The sequence below is a fragment of the Colletotrichum higginsianum genome, chromosome 2, assembly GCF_001672515.1.
Source record: "Colletotrichum higginsianum IMI 349063 chromosome 2, whole genome shotgun sequence".
NCBI lineage: Eukaryota > Fungi > Ascomycota > Sordariomycetes > Glomerellales > Glomerellaceae > Colletotrichum > Colletotrichum higginsianum.
In genome coordinates this window covers 2,609,821-2,637,453 of record NC_030955.1, presented here as the reverse complement: position 1 = coordinate 2,637,453, position 27,633 = coordinate 2,609,821, and the positions used below count along the sequence as shown (strand labels likewise).

Genomic DNA, 27,633 nt, shown 5'->3' with positions numbered 1-27,633 from the left:
CATGTGTTGCCTGCCATGCGCCTGTCCCCCGTGTTTAATGAAGAGGAAAACACTCTCTTGCGCGATCTCAATGCGCTCCTTCGACACTATACATTTTTCACAATCGACGACCAGACGGGCGCCCAGTTGAGTCGCACCGAAGCCTACGATAGACATTGCGCAAACCTATCAAGACTCCAGAAGACATCATTGAAGCACTTCAAAGACAAACTGACAGTCTTGGCGCTGTCAAATTATGGCTCCATTGACAAGAGAGACGAGCTTTCCGGGCTCTTGGAACCCCTTACCGACGAAGAGGTCGTGGAGCTGGCGGCATTGCTTCGTCTTCGAACCTCGTATCCCGAGTCCGTAGGCTTGAGCATTGACCGCAAGTTTCTCATCGAGACGCTGCTCTCGACCTTCGAACGGCGGAAAACTTTCCAAGAGGTTGCTCGGGACATGAGTCTGGTCCCTACCGAGCACTCATTGTTTGAGAACAACATTATGAGGACGGACAACTACGACGGATCTCACCCCCTGGCGTTGCCAAAACTGAATCTGCAGTACTTGTCCGTTGGGGATTTTCTGTGGAGATCGCTCGTCCTCTATCGTGCCGAGGCTTTCTATGGCATCAGGAAAGACGTGGAATCGGCCACCCGACGTCTTCGGCCCGAGAGCCGGAGACCAGGAGAAATCACTTTCCAAGGGTTCTCTAAGATGGCGTTGCCAACATCGAAGCCCTCTATTCTTGAGGTGGCACCCGCCCTTGTGGGAGACGACAAGCCATCTTTAGTTCGGGCAGAGATCTCCATCGACGTTCGCCGCTTGAACGACGCCATCAAGCGCGAATGGGACTCGTTGAGGCCAGACGATGTTGTCTTTCTTTTGGCCATTGAGGCGCCAGCCGCCAAGAGCATCGCCAACGGAGATGGTGCACATTCAGAAGCTGAAAAGCTTGGTGTTGTGTCCATCCGTTCTGCCGAGATCATCCAGATCACCGACGACAAGGGAAAAGTGGTCCGGGATGGTTCGGGACACTACGACAGTCGTCGTCGTTTCCAGCTGAGGCTGGATCCAAGGACATACACTGCAGACGCTGAGCGCTCGTCATCGAACCCTCCGGAGGCTTACGAGCGAATCAATGTTGTCATGCGCCGCAGCGGAAGGGAGAACAACTTCAAGCCGGTTCTGGAATCTATCCGTAGTCTGACCCTTTCCGAAGTCCCCATCGCTTCATGGTTCCATGAAGTCTTCCTTGGCTATGGCGACCCTGCCGGCGCAACCTACAAGCAACTGCCAAATCGCATCAAGGCCATTGACTACCGCGATACTTTCTTGGATTGGCAGCATCTCACGGGAAGCTTGCCTGGCAAGGTTGTCGAGCCTAGAGACGATGTTTCTGGTAGCTTTGGCCCGCCCTACGTCTTGGAGACGGCCGAACGCCAAGCAGTTGAGCCACCATCAAAGCCTTCCAAGAAACGCCGCCGAGACGTTGAGCCTGCTCTTTTGGCCGAGGTAGAGACCGTCAAGGTTTCGACCTACAAGCCACCCAACATGGGACCGTACCCCGTCGATGCGCCAAAGCTGAACAAGATCCGTTTCACTCCGGCACAAATAGAGGCGATCACGTCTGGAACGCAACCCGGACTCACCGTCGTCGTGGGACCCCCTGGCACGGGCAAGACGGATGTCGCAACGCAGATTATCAACAACATCTACCACAATTTTCCAGAGCAAAAGACGCTCCTGATAGCACATAGCAACCAGGCGCTCAATCAGCTGTTTGCGAAGATTGTGGCCTTGGATATTGACGCGCGCCACCTACTTCGTCTTGGACATGGTGAAGAGGAACTTTACACCGAAGGAAGCTTCAGTAAGCATGGCCGTGTCGAATCCTTTCTGGAGAATAGAGATAGATACTTGCACGAGGTCAACCGCCTAGCCGCCAGCATTGGCGCCCCGGGTGCGCACGGCAACTCTGCGGAAACGGCCGGCTACTTCAACTCCGTGTATATCGAGCCAGCCTGGGCGAAGTTTACGGAACTCGTCAAGGCAGAGGACATAACGGCTGCTGATGTTGTTAGAGCATTTCCCTTCCATCAGTTCTTTTCGGATGCGCCGCAGCCACTGTTCCCACCCGAGGCAGACAAGGACACTGTCTTAGAGGTCGCCAATGGTTGTTACCGGCATATTGCGAAGATCTTTTCTGAACTGGCCGATGCGATGCCGTTTGAGATCTTGCGACGGGACCGAGACAAGGCTAACTATCTGCTGACCAACGAAGCGCGCATCATTGCCATGACGTCTACACATGCAGCAATGAGACGCGGAGAGATCGCATCACTTGGATTCCATTACGACAACGTGGTCATGGAGGAGGCGGCTCAAATCACCGAAATTGAGAACTTCATTCCGCTGGCCATGCAAAAGCCGCAGAAGGGGCAAATGGGCCTCCAGCGAGTTGTTCTCTGTGGTGATCACTTCCAGAATTCCCCAGTCATTCAGAGCATGGCGTTCCGCCACTATGCGAATCTCGAGCAGTCGCTCTTTTCACGACTTGTTCGTCTCGGCGTCCCCAGCATCAACCTCGACCAGCAAGGCAGAGCCCGGCCGTCCATCGCCAGCCTTTACCAGTGGCGCTACCCCAAGTTGGGCAACTTGCCGCACGTCGAAACTGAAGGCGAATTCCTTGCTGCAAATGCAGGCTTTAAGTACGACTACCAGTTCATCAACGTGCCCGACTACAAGGGGCGCGGCGAGACAGAACCCACCCCCCACTTCATCCAGAACCTCGGAGAGGCTGAGTACGCGGTGGCCGTATACCAGTACATGCGACTGCTTGGTTATCCGGCGTCGAAGATTAGTATCCTGACGACATACGCTGGCCAGCGAGCCCTGGTGAAGGACGTCTTGGCCCACAGATGTGCCAACAAGGCGATCTTCGGAATGCCTAGGATCGTCACTACCGTGGACAAGTACCAGGGCGAGCAAAACGATTGTAAGTGCCACCCTGCCCCTGCAGAAATTGTCGCACCGAAGCTGACCCGTACTTAAGACATCATTCTGTCGTTAACTCGCACATCAAGGGTCGGATACCTGCGTGATATCCGTCGCCTGACGGTTGCGCTATCTCGTGCTCGCCTTGGCTTATACATCCTCGGTCGCCGCGACATCTTCGAAACATGCTACGAGCTACGGCAAGCGTTCGAGCAGCTCCTGTCTCGACCCGATAAGCTTATGCTTGTCACCGGTGAACTCTATCCCACGGAGAGATCCCTCCTCACTGGTGGCACCAACGTCGAAGTTCCTGGAGAGGTGTGCATGGAGGGGGTAGAGCACCTTGGACAGTACGTGTACGAGATGAGTAAGACGAAAGTCCGCCAGCTGCAAGCGGAGGGTGTGATACCTGACGATGGTGAGATGGGGGTGCAAGGGATGCCGCAGGAAGCCGTTGAAGAGGTAGTAGAGAACGGCGATGACATTGAGGCGGAGGAACAGGTCGAGGAGTGAGAGAACCACTAGAGGCACCAAAGTAAAGGTCCGTTGGTCAAGTTTCGCTGATAATATGCAAAGCATGACTTGAGTGGGGTAAACCTGTGTCATGATGAACACGGGCTGGCTTCCAATTTTACAATGTATGGATCTGGGATGGCTAGGCAAGAGGCCAGGCTGCAGATAATGATTACCGGACTGAACCAACGAGACAACTTGGAAGCAACGTCGTCGTTGAGCTGTACACACCATCTACCTACCTACCTACCTACCTACCTACCCGCATGGGAGAACACAAAAAGTCCTTTCGACAATATCCCATGTTGTCAATCGCCGGATGGAGCCTGTGCACTGCTTCGACTTCTTTTTTTTTTTTTTTTTTTTTTTTTTTTTTTGGAAACCCCCTCAAGGTTATCCGATGAACGTTCTAGAAAGATGCGTAGAATGTCTGACGTCGAAATAACGACGGATGAATGGCACTGGCATCTTGTTCTTCAAAAGGAGTACATTAGGGGAGGGGCGAATTCGCTTGCTTTTTCGGTTCCCTTTCCTTGACCTCCTTCGCCGTGGTAGCAGGTCCTACCATCCCGAGGTACTCTGTATTGTCCAGGAAACGGAGCTTATGCGACGTATTAGTGCGTGTGCTGCAGTAGAGGAAGAAAAAGCGTCAAAAAGTTGGCCGGTGAATGGCTAGCCCATATGGACTGTAGAGTCTGCAAGGCCCCTGGCCACACGGGGCCCGCACATCATGTATGGTGACGACAACAAGCGTACCGCGTCGGCTGCTGCTGAAGGGCGTCAGCGGCCACGGCGAGTTAAAGAGGTGTTCCGTGTGTGTGTGTGTGTGTGTGTGTGTGGGTGGGTGACTATGGAGGGAAGGCCAGACCCAAGCCCGAAAAGGTTATTCCAGGGCATTTGCCTCATGCGTGTCAATGTGGTATTGTAAAGAGTCGAGTTCATGTGGCAGGGTCAGATTTGGGCCATTGTATGCTCAGAAGTGAGTCAACCGCAAGAGTCAGTCAGCCTGCAACAAAGTCTGCGTGTCATAGGATACGCGACGGCGAGGAAACGCCGGAGCCGGTCGGTCCTGTACCACTGTATCCTACCACCTACCAAGGCAATGTGGCAGCTGGCAGGACAGGCAACAGGGGAGGAAAGAGGCAACCAGAGAGGATGGCAAAGTTTCGTCGGATGATGTGGCGGCGTAGACATTGTCAACATATGGATGTAACCAGGAAAACGACTAAAAGTCGAATGGGCAATCGACCGCCCGCCCCAGCTCTCCACGTCTAAAATAGTGCTCCCGCCTCATTAGCGTGTTCAGGTCGCTCTCATGTATCCCCTTTCTAAAAAAACCTGGAGCCAGCCGCGCAAGGGGGAACGTTGGGACCTTTCCTCTCTTCTTTCTTAGTGCAAAGAAAGGAGACAAGGCACTGTCCGATCCCTCTGATATCTGGCTCAACTGTTTGTGTGATGAGCTAGGCTTACGGCCGCCACCATCCCCTTCCCCTGGTTCTGTAATCAGGTGTCCCAAGGTCGTTCAATGTTCCAACCAGTTCTGTAGTACGACGCGTGCGGGTCGCCGCTCATTGGTTAACGCGACAGTCCATCATAAGTATCTGTACTTGTGATAAATTGGGCGAGGTGTTGTCTACACTACTCGACTGGCTCGCAACCTCGGAGACGGAGGGAAAAGACTAAGGCTACAGAGCTGAAGGAGTGGGCGGGACTCGGAAGCCTTGCCTAAGTGTGACGCGACGACCTGGGGGTTGCCGTGACACGCCATGCAATCAATTAAAGGATGATCCGATTTATCGTCGTGACGAGGGGTGATGAGGACGAAAAAGGAGGAAGTGACATTCCTATTTCACGCGAGAATGGATGGGAGCCGCACCAAGGCCAAAAAAGGCATGCAGTGGCGGCACGCCCCTTCGAGAACTTTGAGCGTCCCGAAAATCCCATCTCATCTCAAAAAAAGCTCATTTGGCTGGATTGTCTGGTAGTCGTGGACGGTTCTCGGGTTCTCACCCCGGTCAGGATGATGCCGACTCATCGAGGGCTCAGAGCGGACTATCTGTTTAATGCATGCTGCATTATAACTGAGCGGAACGAGTACCATCCCATGGCAAGCTTCACTGCAGGAGCTTCACCGAGGCCAACTGAGCTCACGCTCCCTCCCAGGCTCCCCGTGAGTAACATCATCCTGTCGGACCTGGCGACCTGGAGGCGAAGTCGTCGGTGCAGGGTGGGTGCTTGGCTGGATCTTCGGGGGGCAAAGGATTGCAGCACCGCTCGATTCGCGCGGTGGCAACTCTGAAGAAATTTGCTGGCCTCGCGTGCCGTCACACCCAATGCGACCTGTACTTATTGGAAGTGCCAGTAACATCATTGGGCGGAGGAGGCAAGCACGCTCCCACCGAGCTGGCCACCCTAGGTACATGGTAAGTAGTGGCCTCTCTAGTTAGGTACCTGGGTAAACAGGCACACAAACAGGACTTGATGTTTGATAGAAATTTGACGAGTTATCCCTTCTTCCTACCCCATTCCTTTGATACTACTAGGAAAGGCTCGTTCATCGAGTCTGAACTTTCAGTTAAGATGGGGTAAGAGCAAAAAATAAAAATAAAAAAGGAAGAAGAAAAAGGAAGAAGAAAAAGAAAGAAAAATCGACGCACGTGTCAGCCTTTCCCCGACGCCGGGCAACTGCAGGGGTATGAGCTCGGGCAGGGTAGGGACATTTGGGGTGGCCCTTGTCCAGCCTTGCTCGCCTCTGGCTCTTGCTCCTTGCCGGGAGACCAGGGTCAGTGTTTGAAACCGACCTCCATAATCGATTTAAAATTTCTCCCCCCCCCCCCTATGCAGCGGTGTTGGTCTTGTTGTTGTCGTCTCACGGATTCCCTAGGGGTCTCCGGCTGTGCCATCCATAAACTCTGAACTTTCCACGTTCGTGGCCACTATTGCCGAGCAGATGTCCCTACTCATGGTGCAGGAATGAATCAAACGCATCTGTAGATCTTCTCTCAATGACACCAGAAGCGTCAGCGCTGCATGTTGGGGCAGCAGATGGCGTATCAACCAAGAGATAAATGTAGGTGCGAGTACGTGCTGGCTGGTCTGCGAACCATGCGTCCATCATGTATTTGCAATCGAACGAAAGCGTCGACGCGTGTTACAGGGTTGGGCGATTCCCAACAGCAAACATACTTGCTGGACATCTCGGCTTCCTGAGCCGGTGTTGCTGTTGTATCTCCACTTCTTCGATATGTGCCCGCGGAAGACGTGGAAAGCTCGTGACCCTAAAGTAAGTACGAGATAGTGCACGTAGTATTCGTATGAACACGCAATGACGAAGACACTACGGCCCACCGGTTGTCATGGAAATTCGCACTTCCACACAGCCTGCCGGCGTACCAGAGGGAACCTTCCAAGCACACCCAGGCAACCAGAGAAGAAATAAAAACAGAGAGGAGAAAACCGAGTACCGGAGTTTTACAAAGCCCAGAGAGTCCAGCAAACCCTGGAGCACTGAAGGCCAGCAGGGCAGTTTCAGTAGAGCAGACGGCCGCTGGTGAGGAGGGGAGGCGCAGAGAAAAGAAAAAGAAAAAGAAAAAATCACGGAGGGAAAAAAGGGTTCCTAGAGTTTGTCGTGCAGATGGATGCAAAATGAGCAAGGATCTGGGACCATAGTCCATCTTTGAACAAGCACGTCTGCTACCACGTCTAGCACCAATTTACCCTCTGCGTGAGCATCTCGCGTCGTACCGTATCCAGCCCGAAACTGAGGTAATAACCTGAATCGAACGCTTCCCCCCTTCCTCCCCCGCCCCCTGCTTCCTTTCGAGCGCCCTATTTTGTATCTCCATGTACCCCAACCTTAGGCGGTTCAGGCACGGCACGCGCTGAGTCCGGGCCAGCCAGGTCAGAATCAGAAGTCGGGGAAAGGGCCTGCATGCAAAAGGTCTGCGTCCTGACCCGGCTACGCTCATCTCAGCGTATCGATCATCAAGTTTCTTCATCCCTTTCCACTGACAGTGTCCGGAATAGGCAACACGTCAACGTTGCAGGAAAATGATGTTGAAAGGCAGATAAGCGCCTTGCCGGAGCTGCGAATCGCCTTGCTTTGGGATGGCATCCTTTGAGACCGCGAGGCATGCCTGTCAGACACCAATTACAAACCTGAGGCAGAAGCAAGCTCGGTTCTTTTTTGTTTGTGCCCTGTTTGTATGTTTCTGCTGGCTGTGCCTTGTTCTTTTGGGATAGCGTTGGGGATAGGAGGATGGGAGGCCGATTGCCCAGGAATAGCTGGACATTGCCTTGGCCGACGAAACGCACAGGACAAAGACAATGTCATGGCCTATTCGAACATTTCCTTGGGGAGGAGAGCTCTCTCTGGGACGGCGACATCTGTGACAACCCAACAACCTAGGACACATAGGAAAGAGTATAAATTATTCCTCTTTTGCCAATCCACACTGTCGGTTGTGTGTGGTGAATGAGGGTCAGATGCCGTACACATGATAAGCGAAGGGGTTCGGCCATCAACGCACTGCTATCCCACTAAAAGGGATGGCTTGGGGTAGCCAGGTAGCGGATAGTACATATGTGCTGTAGGTTGTAGAGATAGTGGCCTCTGTGGCCATGTGGAGAGAGGAGACAGGGACTGGACGCACAATGTTTTTGCCCCTCTCTCTGGTGCTTGAAAAGGGAAACAGGGCAGAATAAGTAGAACAGCAGTCTTTTGGACGGAGATAGAACAAGGTATATAATTACAGAGGATGAATGATGTTAGGCATGTGTATTTGCATGCCTTTATGTGTGTGTGCGTGCGTGTACGTGTGTGTATGTGTGTGTGTGTGTGTGTGTGACTGTGTGTGTGTGTGTGTGTGTGTGTGTGTGTGTGTGTGTGTGTGTGTGTGTGTGTGTGTGTGTGTGCACTTATGTGGGCTGGTTGGTGATTGAGTTATCTCCAGGGAAGTGAAAGTGGTAAAATAGAAAGAAAAAAAAGCAGATTCACTGTAAGTATTGGTTGGGCGTGGGTGCGGCGCGGGCTTTCAGAAGAGGTACTTTTGGCAAGGTACCCCCCCCCCCCCCCCCCCCCCCTTCCCTTCGCGCTCCCCAAGGTTCCACGCCATATTATTCCCCTCGCCCAAATTTTTTTTGGCCAGTCTTCTTCCAAATCTTTCCCACCACAAACACCGAAACTGGTCCAGGTGGATAATTCCTCACCAGAGACCCTTCCTTCATCAACAGTTTCTTCGGTATTCCCATTCAGAAGACAACCCCCTCTTCTGTAATACCTGCTGGTCTAAGGAACACCTTTATTTGGTTTCTTCCACAGACCATCTCCAAGGCAGACAGACAGGCAGACATACCTTGTCCCCTCTCTGCGCTCTCCACTCGCCGTCGCCTAGCGATATTTCGTTCCTTCCGTCTAGGAATCCACGAACACTTCCTCCCGCAACAACAGAGAAAAAAATCTCCTCCCTCCAACCCACCCCCCACCCTCTTGGTATCTGAATCGATTCTTCAACTCGAATCGATCCATTACATCACGAGGATTTTTCTTCTCCTTCGAGTTATTGACACAGTCATTCATTCTTGAATTTCTGCGATCTGCAACACCCAGTCGAATCTGAGATTCGGTATCCGAGCGATCGTTCCATTTGCGCCAGTTCGACCACCTTTTCGTCGTCCTCTTCTCGCAACGTCGTACATCATCCCTCTTCGACACCGATCGTCAAGTTTGTCCCGACACGGTTCCTCATCAAACGCCACTCTCCTCACGACACGCGCTACGACGAGATTCCACATATGACTTCGACTGCCAACCCTCAGTCCAACCCGGCACCCAACACCTCCGCTGCGACTTCGGCTCCCTCATATGCTTCCGCTGCCGGTGCGACCAAGAAGCAAGCCTCCACGCCGCTGATTGCGACGGGATCCAACCCACCTGTGGTGGTCGGTGGCTCCTCTGCGCAAAATGCAAAGCCGTCTGCTCCGTCACCAGTAAATGGACGTCCTCCCATCACACCTGCTGTGCCCGCTGCCCCAGCAGTCGCTCACGGCTCTTCCAACAACAACATGAACGGGAACGCGCCCGATCACGCCCGCAAGAGCTCCGTCACTCTTAGCGCCAACGGCCCCAACAGCTTCGCTCCCAACGGCGGCCCTGTCGGAGGCTCCAAGCCTGGCATTCAGTTCGGCTACAACTCTCCCGCCGTCGCCCACAGCACCCCTCAAGCAACGGCTGCTCCTATCCCCATCCCCGGATCCAACAATCAGCGTGTGCCCTCTCCCGCGCATTCTCCCTCTCCTATCCCCCAACCTTCTGCTAGCGGTGGGCGCCCTCCTTCGGGCATGGCTCCATCCAACGCCATGACCTTTGGAAGTCTTGGAAGCGATGGCGATGTAAGTAACTATAACCTGGCCCTGTCCGGACACGGCGCTCGTGAGCCCCCCGCTGACATCTACCCTCAACAGCGCCACATGAGACAAGCCTCTACTCCTCAGACCCAAACCGCGCAGCCCGCGCAGCCTGGCTCGCATATTCGTCGGGAATCCGGTGTTTCCCAGCACAGTGACGCTACTGGTCCCAACCAGGGTCCCAACCGTCAGGGTTTCCAGCCTCAGGGCGGCCGTGGCCGTGGCTTCAACCCTCACCAGCCTCCCTACAACGCCAACATGGGCTTCCCCCCCAACCAGCAATACCGCAATGGTCAGGGCCGCGGCGGCATGCCGCCTGCCTTCCACCCCGGAAGACCGATGCAACCCTACCCCAACTCGCCCCAGCCGGCCCGAAGCCCTGCCCTGGCCCAGTCCCAGCCAGGAACCCCGAACATGCCTCCGGCGCAGATGCACCCGATGCCCATGGCTACTCCTCCTCAGTACCATTACCCGCCTCCCAACATGGCGCAACAACAAGTACATACCCCTTCCCTTCAAGATGCTTTCATTCCGTCGACCTTGGCTCCTTCGTTCGTTCCGTCCGTCAAGTGCAAAAAGAAGAAGGGCCAGTATCAGACCTGGGAGAAGTTTCCCCACAGCAAGTCGCGATACACGGATTCTTCCCATGACATGTCTTACGACAATACGAAGCCTCGACGCTATAGCAAGCACGGAGACCATCTCTGGACCGCCCCTGGCCGGCCGAGTCCGAGATACCATCCTGACTTGGGCGAACACAACTTCGCCGAGCGTGGCTTTGTGTCATCGAACGAGACACCAGCTCTCCCTCTTCCTTCAGTTCCTTCAATTGACCTTTCTCCCGAAAGCGGTAATTATGAGAGATTGCTAACAAACACAAAGCAGCAGTACGGTTACCCTCCCCAACCGACTCAGTACGATCAGTTCGGTCGCCCCATGTACTACAACCAGATGGGATACATGCCTTCCCCTCCTGGTGGCCCTCCCACCTTCCAGCCCGGCTTCGTGCCCCCCCCTTACCACCAGCCTGCGCCGACCGCCATGTCGCGCACCTCGTCTCACTCTGAGCGACCCTCCTCCAGCACTGGACAGCCGAGCCAACCCGTCGTTGTCTCCGGTACCCCCCAGTCTCAGAATGCCCAAGTCAAGACCCCCGTTGTGGCTTCGTCATCTGGCAACTTCGTCCGCCCTAAGAAGAGCGCTGCCATCGTCATCAAGAACGCTGCCGGTGAGGCTGTCGACTTCAAGAGCATCAAGACCCCTTCTTCGCCCGCTCCTAGCATTCAGCAGTCCAAGACTCCTCCGATTGTGACCTCGACCCCAACTCCTCCTCCCAAGTCAGCCACCCCCTCCCACGTCCGCGCCGACAGCCAGGCAACTCCCAAGACTCGTCAAGAGATCCAGGATGAGTTGAGGGCCAAGATTCAACAGGCCAAGGGCGGTGAGGATAAGGCGAAGGAAGAGGCGGAGGCCAAGGCCAAGGCTGCCGAAGACGAGAAGAAGGCTGCCGAAGCCAAGGCCCAGGCCGAGGCTGAGGAGAAGGCCAAGGAAGAGGCCCGCAAGGCTGAAGAGGAGGCCGAGATCAAACGCAAGGCCGAGGAAGAAGAGAAGGCGGCTAAGGCCAAGGCGGCCGAGGAAGAGAAGGCGGCGGCCGAGGCAAAGGCCAAGGCAGAAGCCGAGAAGCCTGTTGAGAAGGCGGCCGAGAAGCCTGTTGAGCCCGCTGCCGACGAGGAGGATGAAGTGGAGCGCATGATCCGCGAAATGGAAGAGGAGGATGCCCGTCGCGAGAAGGAGGCCGCCGAGTACAATGCTAAGAAGAAGGCCGAGAAGGAGGCACAGAAGAAGGCTGATGAAGCCAACAAGGCCACCAATGCCGCCGAGGCAGACCGCAAACTCCGCGAGGCCGAGCGCGAGATGGAGCGTCTCGAGGAGGAGAAGGAGAGGAAGCGTGCCGAGGCTGCTGGTGCCTCTGTCGCCGAGCTTCTCGCGAAAACCAAGGCTGGCGACAGTGAGCCTGCCCAGGTTGGCGATGTTGCCGACAAGCTTTCCAGTCTCAGCATTGGCGATCCAAAGGCCTCAACTCCTACCGAGGCTTCTGCGCCCAAAGCTACCCCCACCGAGAAGCGCGGCTCCAAGCCGTCTCCTTTGAACCTGGCACCCCTCAACACCAAGCCCGTGGAGGCACCTCAGCCCAGCGCTGCTCTTCAGTCCTTGAAGTCTGCTCGCTTCTTGACTGTCATGAACCAGGATCTTTATCCCTCTGGCATCAGCTCTCCTAATCCGGCCCTGAACGCTGCGGTCGCCAAGAAGGGCAAGACTTTCAAGTACGACGCTCAGTTCTTGCTGCAGTTCCAGAAGGTCTTCACTGAGCAACCTTCCACCGAGTTCCACCAGCAGGTCAAGTCGCTGATTGGCGATAACGATGGCTCTCGCTCTGCGTCCACTCCTCGCGCCGGTTCCGGCCGCGGCGGATCCCAGCGCGGCGCTGCTGCCACGACCGCAAACTCCACCATGGGTGGTTTCAGAGCCCCTTCCAACAACGTCCGAGGCACTACTTCTGCCGAGCGGTTTGCCATGGCCAACGCTGCTATGGGCTCCGGAGGTGGCCCTGTCGGCAACATGGGCACTTTCCGTTCGTTCCCCGGCCCCCAGATGGTGCGCACGCCCTCTTCTTCCAACATGGGACCCAACTCTCCCAGAACCCGTTCCGCCAGAGGAGGTGGTGGTAGCAGACGCAACGACTACAACGCCAAGGATGCGCAGGCGGCCAAGACGATGCCTCTCACTGCGGGTATGGAGCTCAAGCCTATCACGGTCTCCGCTACTGGCTGGAAGCCGACCAGCATTGGCAAGCCCAGCGCCTCTGGCCCTACTCCTGGCGCCGATCACATGGACCCCGAAATGGTCCAGCGTAAGGTCAAGGCTGCTCTCAACAAGATGACCCCGGAGAAGTTCGACAAGATTGCCGACCAGATCCTCACCATTGCCGGCCAGTCCAAGGACGAGTCCGACGGTCGCACCCTCCGCCAGGTTATCCAGCTCACCTTTGAGAAGGCTACCGACGAGGCTCACTGGGCGTCCATGTATGCCAAGTTCTGCAAGCGTATGCTTGACACCATGAGCCCCGAGATCCGCGACGAGAACATCAAGGACAAGAACGGCGTTGTCGTTAGCGGCGGTGCCTTGTTCCGCAAGTACCTGCTCAACCGTTGCCAGGAAGAATTCGAGCGTGGCTGGAAGGTCAACCTGCCCACCAAGCCCGAAGAGGTTGACGAAGGCAAGCCTCAGTCATCGGAGGCTGCCATGCTTTCTGACGAGTACTATATCGCCGCTGCTGCCAAGCGTCGTGGACTCGGTCTCGTTCAGTTCATTGGTGAACTGTACAAACTTGGCATGCTCACGGAGCGCATCATGCATGAGTGTGTCCGCAAACTTGTCGACTACGAGGGCATTCCCGACGAGGCTGAGATAGAGTCTTTGTCCAAGCTGCTGAGAACCATCGGTAGCAACCTCGACGCCTCAGACAAGGGTAAGGCCTTGATGAACGTCTACTTCGACCGCATTCAGCACATGATGGACATGCCCGAGCTTGCGAGCAGATTGAAGTTCATGCTTTTGGACGTTATCGACCTCCGCAAGGGTGGCTGGGCTTCCAAGGAAGCCAACAAGGGCCCCAAGACCCTTGACGAGATCCGCGCAGAGGTATGTTGTCTACGTTTCTTGATGATCACGTTCGATGCTAACAGAAATGACAGGCCGAGGCAGCTGCTCTGCAAAAAGCACAGGAGAACCAGCGCGGCGGCAGCCAGCGCGGTCCCGGCGGTCGCCCCAACATGGGCCGTGGCGACTCTCGCAACTTTTCGTCCGGCTACATGCAGGCTCAGTCCAACCAGGTCGGTATGGACGACCTGCGGCGCCTGAAGGGCTCCACCAACAGAGCTGCCAGCGGCAACATCTCCCTTGGCCCCACCTCCATGTTCAGCTCGCGTAGCAACAGCGGTCGCAGACTCGGACCTGGCGGCTCCCTCGGCCGACCTGGCGAGGATTCGGGTGCTTCATCTCGCACCGGAACGCCGCCCACTACGCAACACACCAACGCCTTCAGGTAAGTTCTCGCGGGTCCCCCTCTTCTGTTGCCCTTAGCCAAAGCCACTAACCCTGTCCACAGCGCACTCGCCAACTTGGATAGCGAAAACCCGGCCTCTCCCCCTTCGACTGCTGCGTCTCCTGCACTGTCCAAGGCTGTTCCTGACAGCACTGCTGCCGAGAGCAAATGAAGAGAGTAGCCGAGCATTTCCTTTTCCATCAAGTCATTGCATTTCAGCAAATAGACAGGGGGCGGGGGCTGTTTGGTGCATTTACACTGAGGGTTTTCAGAGTTCGTTTTCCAAAAAAGTTACCTTGATCTTTGCCGCGGACCATGATACCTCAAGAATACCGACATAGACGACTCACACTGAGATGACCTCTCGACGAGAAGAGAGGCTTCCCGACTCCGGGATCCGAATGTAATCCCTTTTTACTACATTCGGCTCTCTCTTCAACCGACCGCATCAACTCCGAAGCGGCCTCTCCACACATTGTGTTTTATTCCTTTTCTAATACGAGTTCACGACGCTTTATGGGTCATCTTTTACGTGCCTGGCTACGTGGGGTGGAAGGAGTGGTTATGAATTGGGTCGAGTGCAGAATAAGCCAGACGTACGGAACAAGAGACGACCTCAGGAGAGTCCATCCAGTAATGGAGAGCTCATGCGCACAGAACAGGCTGCGCACGCTTTGCTCTTTTCACAGGCGGACATCAAAAAAGCATACATGAGAGCTTCGACCAGGTCGTGGATCCTGTTCTTATGCAAAAAGGGGAGCTGTGGGATTTGTTCAGAAGGGGATTTACGTCTTTTTTTTCCTTTTGGCATCGGCTTGGGTCACACTTTAGCAGTCCGGTCTGTCTCTCTCTCTCTCCCCCTCCCCCCTCTCTCGAACTGCGATCATTTGCGGCATGTCCCAGAGGTTGCCCCAGAGTTTGGGAGGGAGCAGTGCAGTTCATCCAGCATCTCTTAAATAAGGGAATGCATTCCTGGTGGAGGCTCCAACTGGGCTAGGGTTACTGGTCGCCAACGGTGAACCTGGTTCCAAGCTTGGGCAAATCAACTAGGGGGGAGAACAAATCCGGCATGGGGTTAATCAACAGGATCTAGAATAGACAGAGTAAGGGAGGGAGAGGGAGGGAGAGAAGGTTTTCCTCCGAACTTGTACATTTATTTCGGCAGCGAAGCCGGGCTAGTGGACCACAGTGCAAATCAAAAGACTCCTTAGTTGACTACTTCCCTGACGGTGACATATGGTCCTGCGCTGAGTGATCGACAGGAGTGGTTGGCAGAACGCTCTGTGCGTTTCTGCAACCAATGTGGCGTTGGTATGAGTTTTTGCCCTTGTAAGTGGCCTTACAGCTGCGCAAGTGGCAATCCTCCCCCTTTCACCCCTGAATGCGCCATTGACCTGCCAACGACATCAGTGCCGTCTTTAGAGAGGGGATTTTCAACTGCTTCGACATCGAAATCCCAAGTGAACGATGACCAGTGCGTGTGTCGTGTCGGGCATCCGGATGAGTATGAGTTCGTTCCTTGCAACTATGGAAAGATACCACACGGCCAACTTGTGAGAATGCCGCCTCATCCCAAGCCCATCCAAACTCCAGGCTCCTCAGCTTCTTCAAAGTCAAAGTCCCCCAATCAGTTGAGACTAAGGCGTACAGATAAATACAAAAAGCAGAACAAGAAGAGCAAACAAGCACTGTAGAAAACTCCTCCAAAAGCAGAATCATGCCCACGAACCCGTCCGTCTGTAATCATTAGCCACACCGATATGTAGCCCTTTGGCGATCCTTCCCCTCCCTATGCGGTTGCAGCAGCAATAAGCTTGTTGAAGCCCAGTTTGGCGAACAAGGTATCCATGGCGACCCATTGCCTGCCACACTTGTCGAGGTACTTGTCCACGACGCCCTTGACCGTGTCGAAGCGGGCACGGTTGTGCTCCGCTAGTGCGAGGATCTTGTCCCTGTCCTCGCGCGAGATGTCGTTACCGCTCTCGGCCGAGGCTTTGGCCTTGGCCTTGTCGACGTTCCACAGGCTGGCGTAGTATACGAGCTGGTTGTAGATTGCCTTCTCCGTGTACTCGTAGCGCATCCGACCCAGGCAGTCCCGAGCGAGGCCCTTGGGGCCCAAACAGCGGGTGCCGTAGACGTTCATCTGCCGCGTGCGCATGCCACAGGCAGAGTCGTCGCACACGAGCCAGCCCTCGTAGTACCGTGCCGTCTGGGTGCGGAGAGCATGTTCGAGCTGTGCCACGATCGACAGAGTCGAGATGGTTGCGCCACAGGGGCCACAGAGCACACCAGATGCCGACACGCGGTCAGGCTGCGCCAGCAGACCCTCAAACGTCGAAGAGGCCTTGCACTTGCGGCAGCGGAGGGAGAGACGGGCGCACTCGGCAAAGCGGACATCGTCAGGGATCTGCGACTCCAGAGGGTGAATCTCCACATCATTGCTCGAGCCGCCGTGCTGCTGGTCCTGAACTGACTTGTACCTGCGTATGTCGAGTCCTAAGCACTCCGCGAGCTGAGAGCTCGAGGTACCGACAATGTTCGCGCAAAGGCGCTCAACTGGTGGGAAGATTTGCTTGCCAAGGTACCACTCGACGTCCGGCGAGAGACCGGAGTCTGCCTTCATGACGTCTGGCGGAGTAAATGCTCTCTTCGGGGCGGGGTCGGAGCTCTGAGGGTCTCCAGTGATGATGTACGAGATAACATCGCCACGGCGGACGTTCTTTCCTTTGGCAATCTCCCTGAGGGCAACTTGGACCTGGGGCATCGAGTCTGCGTTGGGATATTCCGTAGGAGCCTTGCCGAGCTGCGTGAAGATGATGTACTTTTGAGTCGGTATGGCTTGCTCTCGCATTTTGCCAGATATGTCTCTGAGGTACTCATGGATGCGGGCAATGGACTTCTCGGTCTCGTCACCGGAGAGAATCTCATTGAGAATCTTGCTGGAGATCTCCTTGGACAAACCACAGTACTCACGACGCTTCATGTCAAGACCCTTGACTTCCATCTGCTCAATAAACTTGCCGTCCTTCTGAACCAGGTTGATGGCGGCATACTTCTTCTTGGCTTGCAGCAGAATGCGGCGGAAGACGTTGTCAATGTCGATTTCAAGGAGCCTGTATCGCTCATTGACAGCCTTCTTGAACTCCTGGCCGACCTTGAAGGCATCCGATACATTTTCGACGTTGGCGTTGATCATGACGGAATCTGTGTCTCCGTAAATGACCTGGAGTTGGTTGCTCTCGGCGAGTTCCTTGGTGCTGCGCAAAATCTCACGGCCCTTGTACGTGGTCAAGACAGCCAGAGGGCGCGCGTAGAAACGAGACTTGGTGTATCCCAAGCATCCGTACATGGAGTTCGCCGTAAGCTTGAGCGCCTGCTGCTTGATATCCCAGGTGGCGAGCTGATCCTGAGATGCGCCCTTGTCCTTCATTAGCGCCTTGACTTGTTTTCTTCGGTTGACGAGCGTGGCGATGAGTCTGGGCAGAATGCCCTGATCCTGGTCCTTGGGGACTTCGGGCACGGCATCTTCATCCTGTTCCTGCTCAACGAATTAGCTATTGGTGCCAGGACCATGACGACGCGTAGGCCTACCAATGCGGATCTGTCCACGGTCGTGAAGCAAATGTTGAATTCCTGTATGATGGAGGGGTATAGAGAGTTGAAGTCCATGACCAGGACAAACTTGTCATAAAGACCCTTCTCGGGCTCGAAGACGAGACCACCCTTGTACTTGTCCTTCTTCTTGCCTTCACCTTCATCGTCTTGGTTCTCCTCCTGGGCCATCCTACCCCGGAAGGTTTGCTTGTCAGGGCAGATGTACTTGTTGCGGTGGAACTCGTGCAACAGAATGTACTCGTTCCGCTCAGCGCGAGTACCAGTAAGAGTTCTCGCCCAGGAGTTGCCGGCTAAATTGGTTAGGACCTTGGTCAGAGGGAGGAGCTGGACCTGCAAGGCCAGCGCGGTGATGAAATGGGTGTCGGTTTCCATGTGGGTTACGTAGTTCATCATGCCCTCCTTGGACTGGGTCGCCCAGGTCTTGAGTGCCGCTTCGTTGTCGATGTCTTGCCTGCGGTTGTTGCCCGGCAGGTAAAGACTGCACATTTCCGTCAAACTCCATGACTGACACCTGTGCAGGGCAGACTTTCCAGCATCGTTGGCGAGGTCGCAAAGCAGACGGCCAGACATGACCTGTCTCTCAGCGAAGACGTTGCCGCCCACCTTGTTCATAGAAGCCGGCCACTGCGTCCGCTTGAGCCGACCGAGACGAGACCATTGGTGGGTCTTCTTCTCGTGCAGGCGGTTGAGCAGAACACTGTAGTCGACGCCTTCCAACTGATGTCCAAGGATGACGTCTGGGTCCACAACATCAAGCTGAGCGAGAAAGAACGTCAGTATCTCGGATTCTTGTCGGAAAGTCTTGATGAGGCCTCTCTTTCTCTCCTTTGCCAACGTTTCAAACCCGAGAGGAAACGCTGCGCCGTGAGGTCGGATGAGGGTGAATGTCCGGCAAGGGAGCTTCTCGGCCGGGGTTGTGTCATTCAAAGATGCCTTTTCATAGATTCGGGCGCTGATCGCGAGAATTTCTTGCTTGTTGGCCTTGGCGTTGAAGGCCGTCCGTAAGACAAGACTCATCAGGGTCAGGGGCGGAGCGTCGAGATTATCCGTGGACTCGTTGAGTGTAGACACCATGTTAGGGTGCTCAACCAGCACCTCAAGCTTGCAGTGAGAGGCGTTCTTAAGGGCGCCGAAGTCGGCGTCGGTAATCTTTAGCCAGCAAGGACCCATAATGTTCTTCCACAACACAAATTGCTCAAAGAGAGCAGTGTTCGTTCCGAAGACATGCGAGAAGGTTTCGCCAGTGGCCGATCCGTCGATCACGGGCTCTGTTTCAAGTTAGTAATACTATCCTGTCACTTTGCCACTTTCTCGACGACTTACTTGTGTATGGGTAGAGACACTTCAGATATTCAGTTTCCTTTGGAATTCCTGGCAGCTCAAAGGCATACTTGCGGGTGCAAGCCTTGATCTTGTACATGCCAACATTCATCTTGGTCATGATGGAGTCTACTTCAGAGTATACGTCCATCATCTCGATATTCTCACCGGTGTCTTCTCCGCCCTGTACTTTTGTTTGGCGGGGGAGGAAGAACAGCTTTCGGAGGATATTGTCGACCTTGACGAAGCAACTGACGTACAGCCCAGTCTTCTTGTTTAAGACTTTGCCGAAAAGGCAGAGACTACCGTTAACATCGGTATAGTCGGTCCAAAACATGTTGAGGCTGCCGTCTTCCTCTATGGCGTCTTTATAGTCAATCTTGCCAATGGTTCTAGCCTCAGCAGGAGAGCCTGTAACAACGTTGAGCTGGTCCGTAATGGTGTTCCAAGCAGATGAGTCGACCGCTGCAGCAGCCGGCTTAACCGGGGACGAGCTCATAGGGGTCGGGTAGGGATCCGGCTTGACCAGCTTCTTCGGTGGCCTTGACCCCGCGATGTTGACGCTGGCAGCGGTAACAGTCCCGGCGTGGGCAACCTCCATCATGTCCTCGTCATCCTCCTTGGGCTCTTGTTTGATCAAGCCCTTGCGCTGGGCTACCTTGGCAGCAGGTGAAGATGGCGCAAGATCGGACATGGGAACGTCATCCACTGTGATCGGGACAGGGCTGTCGTCCCTGTCATCGCCCACGGGGGGGAGGTAGCCATCATCGGGCAGCGAATCGTCAATGGCAGGGGATGATAATCTGTCGTCCACAGTCTTCGTTCGTTTGGTGACACGTGGTCTGGCCTCGGGCGCGGTTGATAGCACACGGGCTCGTCGTCGTTCTGGGGATCTGTTGCGCTTAGCCGAGCGAGATGCAGGAGCGGGAATGTTAGCGTCGACCTCGCCGAGCAAATCAGCAAGGAACGCGTCGTCTTCTTTCGTTTTGGCAACCTATGCACGATGTCAAATGATTTTCTTCGCTCAATCCTTGTCTATAAAACGAACCTTTGGCTTTGCCTGGGTCTTGGTAATGCCCTTTGTAAAGTATTCGCTGATGTCTCGGTCATTGGCGTCCCGCTTGGCATCCTCGTCTTCGCGCTCCTTCTTTGCTGTTGAATGTTAGTAGATGCTCTACTTGAAGGATAGAACGACTGGGCGCGCTTACAAGCCTTGCTCGGCCTGCCTCGACCCTTCACTGGCATCTCATCCTCGCTGTCCGAGTAGTGCTGAGGAGCGCGATCCCACTCCTCTCGACCGTCGTCGGCATATCCCTCGCCATTATCGTCGACAACGAAATCGTCCTGATCCAGGCGATCCCGAATAATCTTCTTGTATTGGTTCTCGTCGACCTCCTCGTATAACTCGTCAACCTCTTCGACTTCGTAGTTGGCCCTCTTACCGGCCGCTCGGAGGGCTCGAAGCTCTGCCAGCTTCGAGCGCCTGTCGATCTTGGGCATAACAGGCAAGCGTGATCGTGGATGTCGGGTATTATGGAAGAAATCTGGAGGCTCGGAGGAGAAGGCTCTAATTCATGGTATTCAAAAAAAATCCGGCGCCAACTATTTGGGCTGAGAGAATTGGTGTCTTTGGTTGTGTTTTGTAAGGATAACGGAGCACGACTCTAGTGAGTGGGATATACAGAAGCACGGAATTCGATGCACTATAATTTGGCAAGTATCCAGGGGCGGCGCGCGTAGAAATCGCGTCTCGTGTTTGGCGACGCGTCGTTTGCCAGGCTGCTTAATTAGTTTCCTTTGGCTTGCTTTGATTGGTCAAGAAATGGGCGGGCAACCGACGTCAGTTCCTGGGTACCTTAGGTAGATTCAGCGATCCGCTGACCCTTGTAAAATAGTGGTTTCTAGCTTGCGATAAGATAAGGAGCTTGGGCAAAATTTCCCGGCGCTGGCCCCGAAGGCTAACGTTGACAACCTTTGATGGTCCCTGATTATTCAAAACCAGTTCGAGATGTTGTCTTGTAAAGCGTGCCTCAGGCGAGCGATACAGCCACTATCTACCAAGGCCTCTTTTGTCGAAACATCAGCCACGGTTTCGACCCTCCAACATGGCCTCCCACCCCACCTCCAGCTTCAGCAACGGTCTCAAACGACAGTCTCCCGCGCCGCTTTCATGAAGGAGGCGCGGAGAAGCCCCAGAGACACTGACAATGCTGATGACGTTGCCGAGAAAAACAGGAAGCGGAAGATGGATTGGGCTGTTGACCAGCACCTCAAGCATATGGACGACCCCTACAATATCGCCCAGCACGTCGAGGCAACCCTCAAGAAGGGCCGTTTTGACGAGGCGCTTCTCCTCGTCCAACGCTCCAGCAAGGACAAGCAGGTCGCCGTCGCCTGGAACCATTTGATCGAGTACAAGGTTCGCGACAAGAGCGTCAACGCCGCCATCAAGCTTTTCAACGACATGAAGAAGCGAGGCCAGCAGCCCAACGACCGAACATACACCATCCTCCTCACCGGCTGCGCAAAGTCGCTTGACCCTAAAGCCGCCGTTCCGAAGGCCGTCGCTATCTACAACTCGCTCCTCAAAGAGAACTCGGCCGTCCGCGCCAACTCTTTCCACCTCAACGCCGTTCTTCAGGTCTGCGGCCGCGCGGGCGACGTTGACGCCATGTTCTCCATCGCCGAAACAGCCGACGCCCGTGCCGGCCGCAAGACCACGGCATATACGTATACGACCATCATCAACGCCCTGCGGTTCGAGGCGGAGAACCCCGAGAAGCAAAGAAGTCAATCCCTCCAGGAGATCCTCGACACGATGGCGCAGATGGTCAAGCGGTGCAAGGCCATATGGGAGGAGGTCATGCGCAACTGGCGCAAAGGCACGCTAGAACTCGACGAGGACCTCGTCTGCGCCATGGCCCGCGTACTGCTACTTGGCGACAAGAAGGATCAGGCTAATATCATACCCCTGCTCGAGGAGACCATGAGCGTCCGCGATCTGGCCTGCAAAAACCCCGCCAAGGACCATGCGCTGCGCATGAACGAAGGCATGAAGGGTATCGCCGCAGCCGTTGGCACTGCCGGCTCCGCGCAACAAAAGGCCGTCCCATCGACGAAGCCGAGGATCAATTATGCCATACCGCGGTCCAACACTCTCTCCCTCGTTCTCACCACCCTCCTCCAAAATAGGCAGGCCAAGCTGGCTGTGCAGTACTGGAATCTATTTGTCTATTATTATGGCCTTGAGCCTGACTCGGACAACTGGAACCAGCTCCTCCGTATCTATGAGCGCAACGGATCGAGCCGCGACGCTGCCAAGGTTGTACAGAAGCTGCCCGACGAGATGCTGGTGCCCATCATGTACCGCCGTGCCCTTTCGGCTTGCGTCAACGACAAGATGAACCAGAAGGCCTTTGAGAATGCAACCGCTGTCCTGGAGAGGATGACGGCGCACGTCGCCGCCTCCAAAGGGACGACGCCTCTCGACGTCCGCGCGCTTCACATATACCTCAAAGTTGGTTTATCGTCCAATTTCCAGTTCCGCCAGGTGGCCAAGTCGGGCGAGGTCGAGGAAGCGAGGCGCGCGTACGGCGAGCAGCTCGCCGCCGCAGTTAACAACATATGGGCGCCCTTCACCTCGGCGAAGGACGCGATGTTGAAGAAGAAACCCAAGGCGGGAGGGAAGCCCTCATCCAAGACATCGCAAATGCACGGTTTCGCGGTCAAGGAGCTGATCGAGATCGCCCGCAACATGATCAGTGCCGTCGACAAGATCGTCAACGAGAACCGGCTCGCTGACGAGGAGGCCGTCGAGGCGCTTAAGCAGAAGCGCAACAAGCTCAACCGCTTCGTGGTCGAGTTCACCGATCCGAATCAGCAGAAGGAGGAGGATCTCGTCGTCACGAAGAATACGCCCATGAAAGATGGCGAGGGTGTCATGTGAAATACTTGAGTAGCTCTCGCAAGATGTAACAACACTATGTACGATATCGGCGTCATGTACCATGGAACATATCAGGCCTGGCGCGGCCCTGTCGCGATATACAATACCCAAATCTATAATATATGTCACCCCTATGTTCTTCCCATACGACTTCGAACCCGCTGGTGTTGTGCACACAGTGGTCCATTTCTCTCTGCCTTGACGGTCAGTAAAACCACATGAGTGGCATTAGTAGCGAGATCAGGATATGTGACGGCGAACATTGGTGTTTTTTTCTTCTTCTTTTTCTCCGGTAGGCGGGTAGGAGGGACGCGGGGTCTTGGGGTCTATTAATACACAGGCTTCCAAAAAAGAGAAGAAGCGAAAAGAGGTCGAGATATCCACGCCCTCGGAAATCCATTGAAAGATCCCAAGAAGAGGCTTCTCCCCGACGTGATCGGTTCCAAGAAGAACCAGAAAACATATACACACATACACATGAGTCGCCTAGGTGTTCCACCTATCCCAAGCCCGCTCTTCTATAACGCCCCAAGTAGAGTATCCCTTTTTTTTTTTGGTTCATTGTGTCATCTGGAGCCCCCTTGCCTCCCTTCATCTGCGGCCAGCGCGGTAGGAGCCGCGGCCTCTGCGGTTGGTGCTGCTGCTGTTGCCGCTGCCAACGATTCGATCGCTGTACAGGCCGCGGTCGTCTTCCTCCATCTCTTCGGGGAATCCGTTCGTGCCGTCGATGATGTGGTTCGACGTCGACCGGACGTTCACAGGATGCGCGCCGTTGGTCGTGACGGGTTCCTTGTAGCCGCCGGGCTTGGGGTATACCTTGATGATCCGTCCATCGGCCTGTAGTTTCCAGCCGTTAGCACTCCAAATTTTGACCTATATTAGACTTCAGGGCCGGGGAAGAAACATACCGTTTGGTTGTTGAACGTTTCAATGACGGCGTCTCCACCCTCCTTGGTTGCAAACACCATCTCCGCCACAATGAGCGGGCTGGTCTTGATGATCCGACAGCTCAGCATCTCCCCGCCGACAGGCGTCATCGCACTCTCGATATCTGCTGCCGTAGTCCCCGGCGCGAAGTTCTGGGCCATGACCGCAAATGGACCTGCCAGGCCACGGATCGAAAGACCCTTCTTCACTGCGGGGCCGGTCGGCGCGTTGGTGGGCGCGGAAAAGGTCATCTGGACGTCTGACATGCCACCCGAGCGCTCAATCGCTGTGGCGACTTTGGCGGCCTTCTGCTCGGCGCGTCTATCGCCTCGTCTGGCCGCCGCAGCTCCAACGGGCGCGGTTCTACCTCCGGGCGCCGAGATACGCGACGCGAGGCCGCCAGCACCGGGGTTGCCACCATTATTCCGTCCCCTGCCGCCGCCGTTCACGGTTCCATGGAGGTCGTGTGTCCAGTCGCCATCGATGTTACCCGCAGGGAGGGCCTTGGGACCGAGAGAGGCGGTGCGCTGCTAATCGAGAGAGTGAAGTATGTCAGTATTCGTGGCTTGCGGGCAAGCAGCTGCGAAGGTGGAAAAGAGCAGTACCTTCTTGACGCCGACTCTGCTCGCCAGCGACGGACCCGCGCCCGGCTTGAGCTTGGTAGGTGCGCTCTGCCGTCTATCCTTGGAGAAGATCTTCTGTGCCAGCGCCTCGTTCTTCTTCCTTTCTCGTCCTGCAATAGAGTTAACGAAGATCCCCCTTTGCGACTGGTTCGAGGGGTGGGCGTGGAGGCGAGTGCGATCCTACCTTCTTGGATGATGCGCTCAAAGTCGGTCGCAACCTTCGCCATTGTGTAAGCGTCCCTTGTCGGTGACTGCGGCGATTGAGTGGTTTAGGAATGTATCGAGGTCGAATGTGCCCGTCGCAAGCAATGAGGACGGAGGGTATCTTACGTCGTTGGAGGCCGGTGCGCTGTAGCCACGTAGAAGTCGTGGCCAAACAAGCAATCAAAGAGTGACGATGCTTGGTTGGAGAGTAGCAACGTAATAGCAGAGGAAATAAGTCGAGTATCAACAAAGGTGGACGAGGCAGGTTGGCTTCGGAGAAATGGATACCTTGCATATGGAGAGACCCTTGAGGCTGACCTGGGTGCTGGGTCTCGCCGGGCGCGTTGGTTTGCGAGGATTGTGGAGCGCACGTCCAGGGGTCTCCACTCTCGGACGACCACAACAGTACGTACCTACTACGGGTCTGTCACGGTCCTGAGTCGCACCGCTGGTGTGATCTTAGAACCCGTAATCACAACGTCTGCTGTATTTCATGGCGTTCTGTATTAACCGTTGCTCTACACTTGTACAACAAACAAACTCTGGAGTATCAAGCCCACTCCCCATACAATGTAACTCGTCGGCAATAATCATACTCAATAGTTCACGTCTGCCAGTAAACCAGCTATACAACAACTACTCGTTTGTCTTTCAAGGAGTGATGAAAAGAGTCTTTTGCGCCGCCTGCATCGCTGTCGGTTCCACGCAGATCCATCTCAAAGGAAATTCTCCGCGGCGCTGTTAGGGAGCTTCCGCGCGGTTGTACCTCCAGCTGTCTGATAAACGTCAGACTCTTCGCCTTTTTTTTCAGGTTCTTGCTACCAGGGTTGGAGGATATATCGGTGATATCGTCATCGGCACCAGTAGGGGCACCAGTAGGGACGTTGATGTCGTTAGCAGCAGCAGTAGCGCCGTTGGATGTTTCGTCCTTCCTCCAGACGCTGCCGCTTGAATAGTCGAAGTCCTCATCATCCCCCAGACTGCGGCGTGTTTTCCGCTTGTACTCGAGGTGAGGGCCTTGAATGAGTTTGCTCTCATACACAGCCTGGAGGGGATCCACGGTTGTATATGCAGTCCCAGGGTTGGTACATGGACGCAAGCCAAGCTCTTTTCGCTTCTTGTCCTTCGCTTGCAAGAGCATCGGGACTTCTTCCTGTATCGTCTCTTCCCGCTTCTCTCCGGGCGTGTGAGTCTGCACTGACCGGGGGTCAGCACTGGTAGCCGTGTTCCACACAAGCTGGCGCCCGGTGTAAAGGTCAATCATCCCCGGTACTTTAGGCACTGACAAGCCGCATCCCCTTTCCCCCGTCGCATCAGTACGTTCTGGGGTAGATGTTAAAAGCGTCTGTACGGCTTGATCTCTTCGGTAGTGTCTTGTAGAATTAATGCCTGGCGGACGCGACGTCAAGAGAACGGTGGTGACAGCTTCCGGGTCTGCTTCGAGATTTCTTTGAAAGCTTGTTGCCAAATCCCCCGATGACGGCAGCTTTGGCAGCGTAGGAGGGGCGTTGTCGGATGCGGCGTGATCATGACCCTTTGTCAGAGACTCCGTTGAAAAATGAGAGCCCACCATGTCCGTTGAAGCCTCCGGGGATCTGCATCTCTTCTTGAGCGTGTTGTAGGAGCTGATGGAACCTAAAAAGTCCCCCAAGCTGCGGCGTTTCAGTAAGTCTAGAGGCCAGCAGGGTCAGTGAGGTGCTCAAGAAAAAGGGTGTGTAAATTGCAATCTCACCTTTTTTCTTCATGATGCCTGATGCAGCCACGTCTATAACAGTGGCATGCTTTGAGAGCAGAGGCTGAGTAGGATCGGGTCGATTGCCCAGCTCTTTGAGTCGTTTATCCCCTCTGTCATCAGAAGCATCCGTTTTCCTCCCGTTGGCATCAGATTTAGGAGCTGGGTTTGTGTCGGGGGTGGCAGCTGTTCTTTGTCGTTTGCTCAGCATTCTGGATACCGTCCTACTCCATGAGACTTTGAAGGCAGAGCGGGCAAAACGGCCATTTGTACCATCGACTGAGTTCATAGAAACACCGGGATTTGTGACTGATTCGACCTTCGAAAAGCGTTTGGCCGAAGGATCTGACGAGACTTCTTGATTGACAGTGTCTACATCCTTCTGTTGTTCGAGAGGGTGGTCCATGGCTTCCTTGCGCCGGTCTCTGGTTGCAACGTTGTGAGTGTACACAGGCTGAAGTCAGTGACGATGCCGACGTAAGGGCCCGTGGCGTTGTTGGATGCTAGTGGGTTAAATTGGTGGCGGGACGATCCAAAAGAACACCAAAAAACAGAAGAAGTAGAAGAAGCTGCAAGGTCGTTGTCGTAATGATGGGTCCAAACTGCGTTGGTGTTGGAGGAGATAGAAGCTTGGCTGTCGAGACGAGAGCATTGAAAAGATAGATGGATAGATGCATCGGCCACTTACCCTACGAGCTTACACCACCCAACGTTGGGCAACGACCTTATTGGCAGCTGCCAAGTACCTGTAGAATGAACGGAGAGTTCGTCATGACAAGAAGACGCCTTCGCCGGCAAGTTCGACGTACCTAGGGAACACTCGGCCACTCGGCAAGCATTAGCAGGGGCGGCACGTAGGTATGTATACATGTTTGGTGTTTGTAAGCACGGCGGCAGCAACAGTGATGGTATGGAGAAACCCACTACATCAGCCGATTCCTCCGATTCTGTCACGGGCAAGTCAATCCCACAAATGCGAGTCCAACCAACACCTGGTATCTTCAACGTTCATTGAAAAGGTAGGCACAAATGAGGTGGAATGACAACCTCGTCTCTCTCCTATGACATCAGCGTCACTTCCACATTAGTCAAACAACTTGCAAAAGCCAACCATGCCATGTCCGATATCCCTTTGAACCTCATGAAGAAAAGGTAGGTAGGTAGGTGTGTAGGTAGTTGTAGTTAGGAACGGTGCGTGTCAAGGCGTGTCTCGTGTGTCGTTGTTGGCCGTTTGGCCCCCTTCAACCCCCCCACTGAAGCCCCCTTC

At 54.9% G+C, this 27,633-nt stretch overlaps 6 protein-coding genes across 6 annotated transcripts; 3 read left to right on the top strand and 3 right to left on the bottom strand.

The window, feature by feature from the left end:
* Positions 1-15: 15 nt before the first annotated feature.
* CH63R_02538 (Intron-binding protein aquarius) lies at positions 16-3,489 on the top strand (the record flags this gene model as incomplete). Its single annotated transcript, XM_018297513.1, has 2 exons — positions 16-2,977; positions 3,035-3,489. The coding sequence occupies 2 exons, from the start codon at positions 16-18 to the stop codon at positions 3,487-3,489; spliced, it is 3,417 nt and encodes a 1,138-aa protein (XP_018162329.1).
* Positions 3,490-9,282: 5,793 nt separating this feature from the next.
* On the top strand, positions 9,283-14,171 carry CH63R_02537 (Translation initiation factor 4F; the record flags this gene model as incomplete). Its single annotated transcript, XM_018297512.1, has 4 exons — positions 9,283-9,879; positions 9,952-13,596; positions 13,650-13,999; positions 14,063-14,171. 4 exons carry the CDS (start codon positions 9,283-9,285, stop codon positions 14,169-14,171), a joined length of 4,701 nt encoding a protein of 1,566 aa, XP_018162328.1.
* Positions 14,172-15,788: 1,617 nt separating this feature from the next.
* Positions 15,789-20,434, bottom strand: CH63R_02536 (DNA polymerase; the record flags this gene model as incomplete). Its single annotated transcript, XM_018297511.1, has 5 exons — positions 15,789-17,537; positions 17,591-18,882; positions 18,938-19,928; positions 19,983-20,086; positions 20,143-20,434. The coding sequence occupies 5 exons, from the start codon at positions 20,432-20,434 to the stop codon at positions 15,789-15,791; spliced, it is 4,428 nt and encodes a 1,475-aa protein (XP_018162327.1).
* A 508-nt stretch (positions 20,435-20,942) lies between these two features.
* CH63R_02535 (Pentatricopeptide repeat domain-containing protein) lies at positions 20,943-22,880 on the top strand (the record flags this gene model as incomplete). The annotated part of the gene is made up of 1 exon (XM_018297510.1): positions 20,943-22,880. One exon carries the CDS (start codon positions 20,943-20,945, stop codon positions 22,878-22,880), a length of 1,938 nt encoding a protein of 645 aa, XP_018162326.1.
* A 591-nt stretch (positions 22,881-23,471) lies between these two features.
* CH63R_02534 (Pentatricopeptide repeat protein) lies at positions 23,472-24,657 on the bottom strand (the record flags this gene model as incomplete). Its single annotated transcript, XM_018297509.1, has 4 exons — positions 23,472-23,717; positions 23,789-24,334; positions 24,413-24,540; positions 24,615-24,657. 4 exons carry the CDS (start codon positions 24,655-24,657, stop codon positions 23,472-23,474), a joined length of 963 nt encoding a protein of 320 aa, XP_018162325.1.
* A 602-nt stretch (positions 24,658-25,259) lies between these two features.
* On the bottom strand, positions 25,260-26,772 carry CH63R_02533 (uncharacterized protein; the record flags this gene model as incomplete). The annotated part of the gene is made up of 2 exons (XM_018297508.1): positions 25,260-26,305; positions 26,367-26,772. The coding sequence occupies 2 exons, from the start codon at positions 26,770-26,772 to the stop codon at positions 25,260-25,262; spliced, it is 1,452 nt and encodes a 483-aa protein (XP_018162324.1).
* Positions 26,773-27,633: the final 861 nt, after the last annotated feature.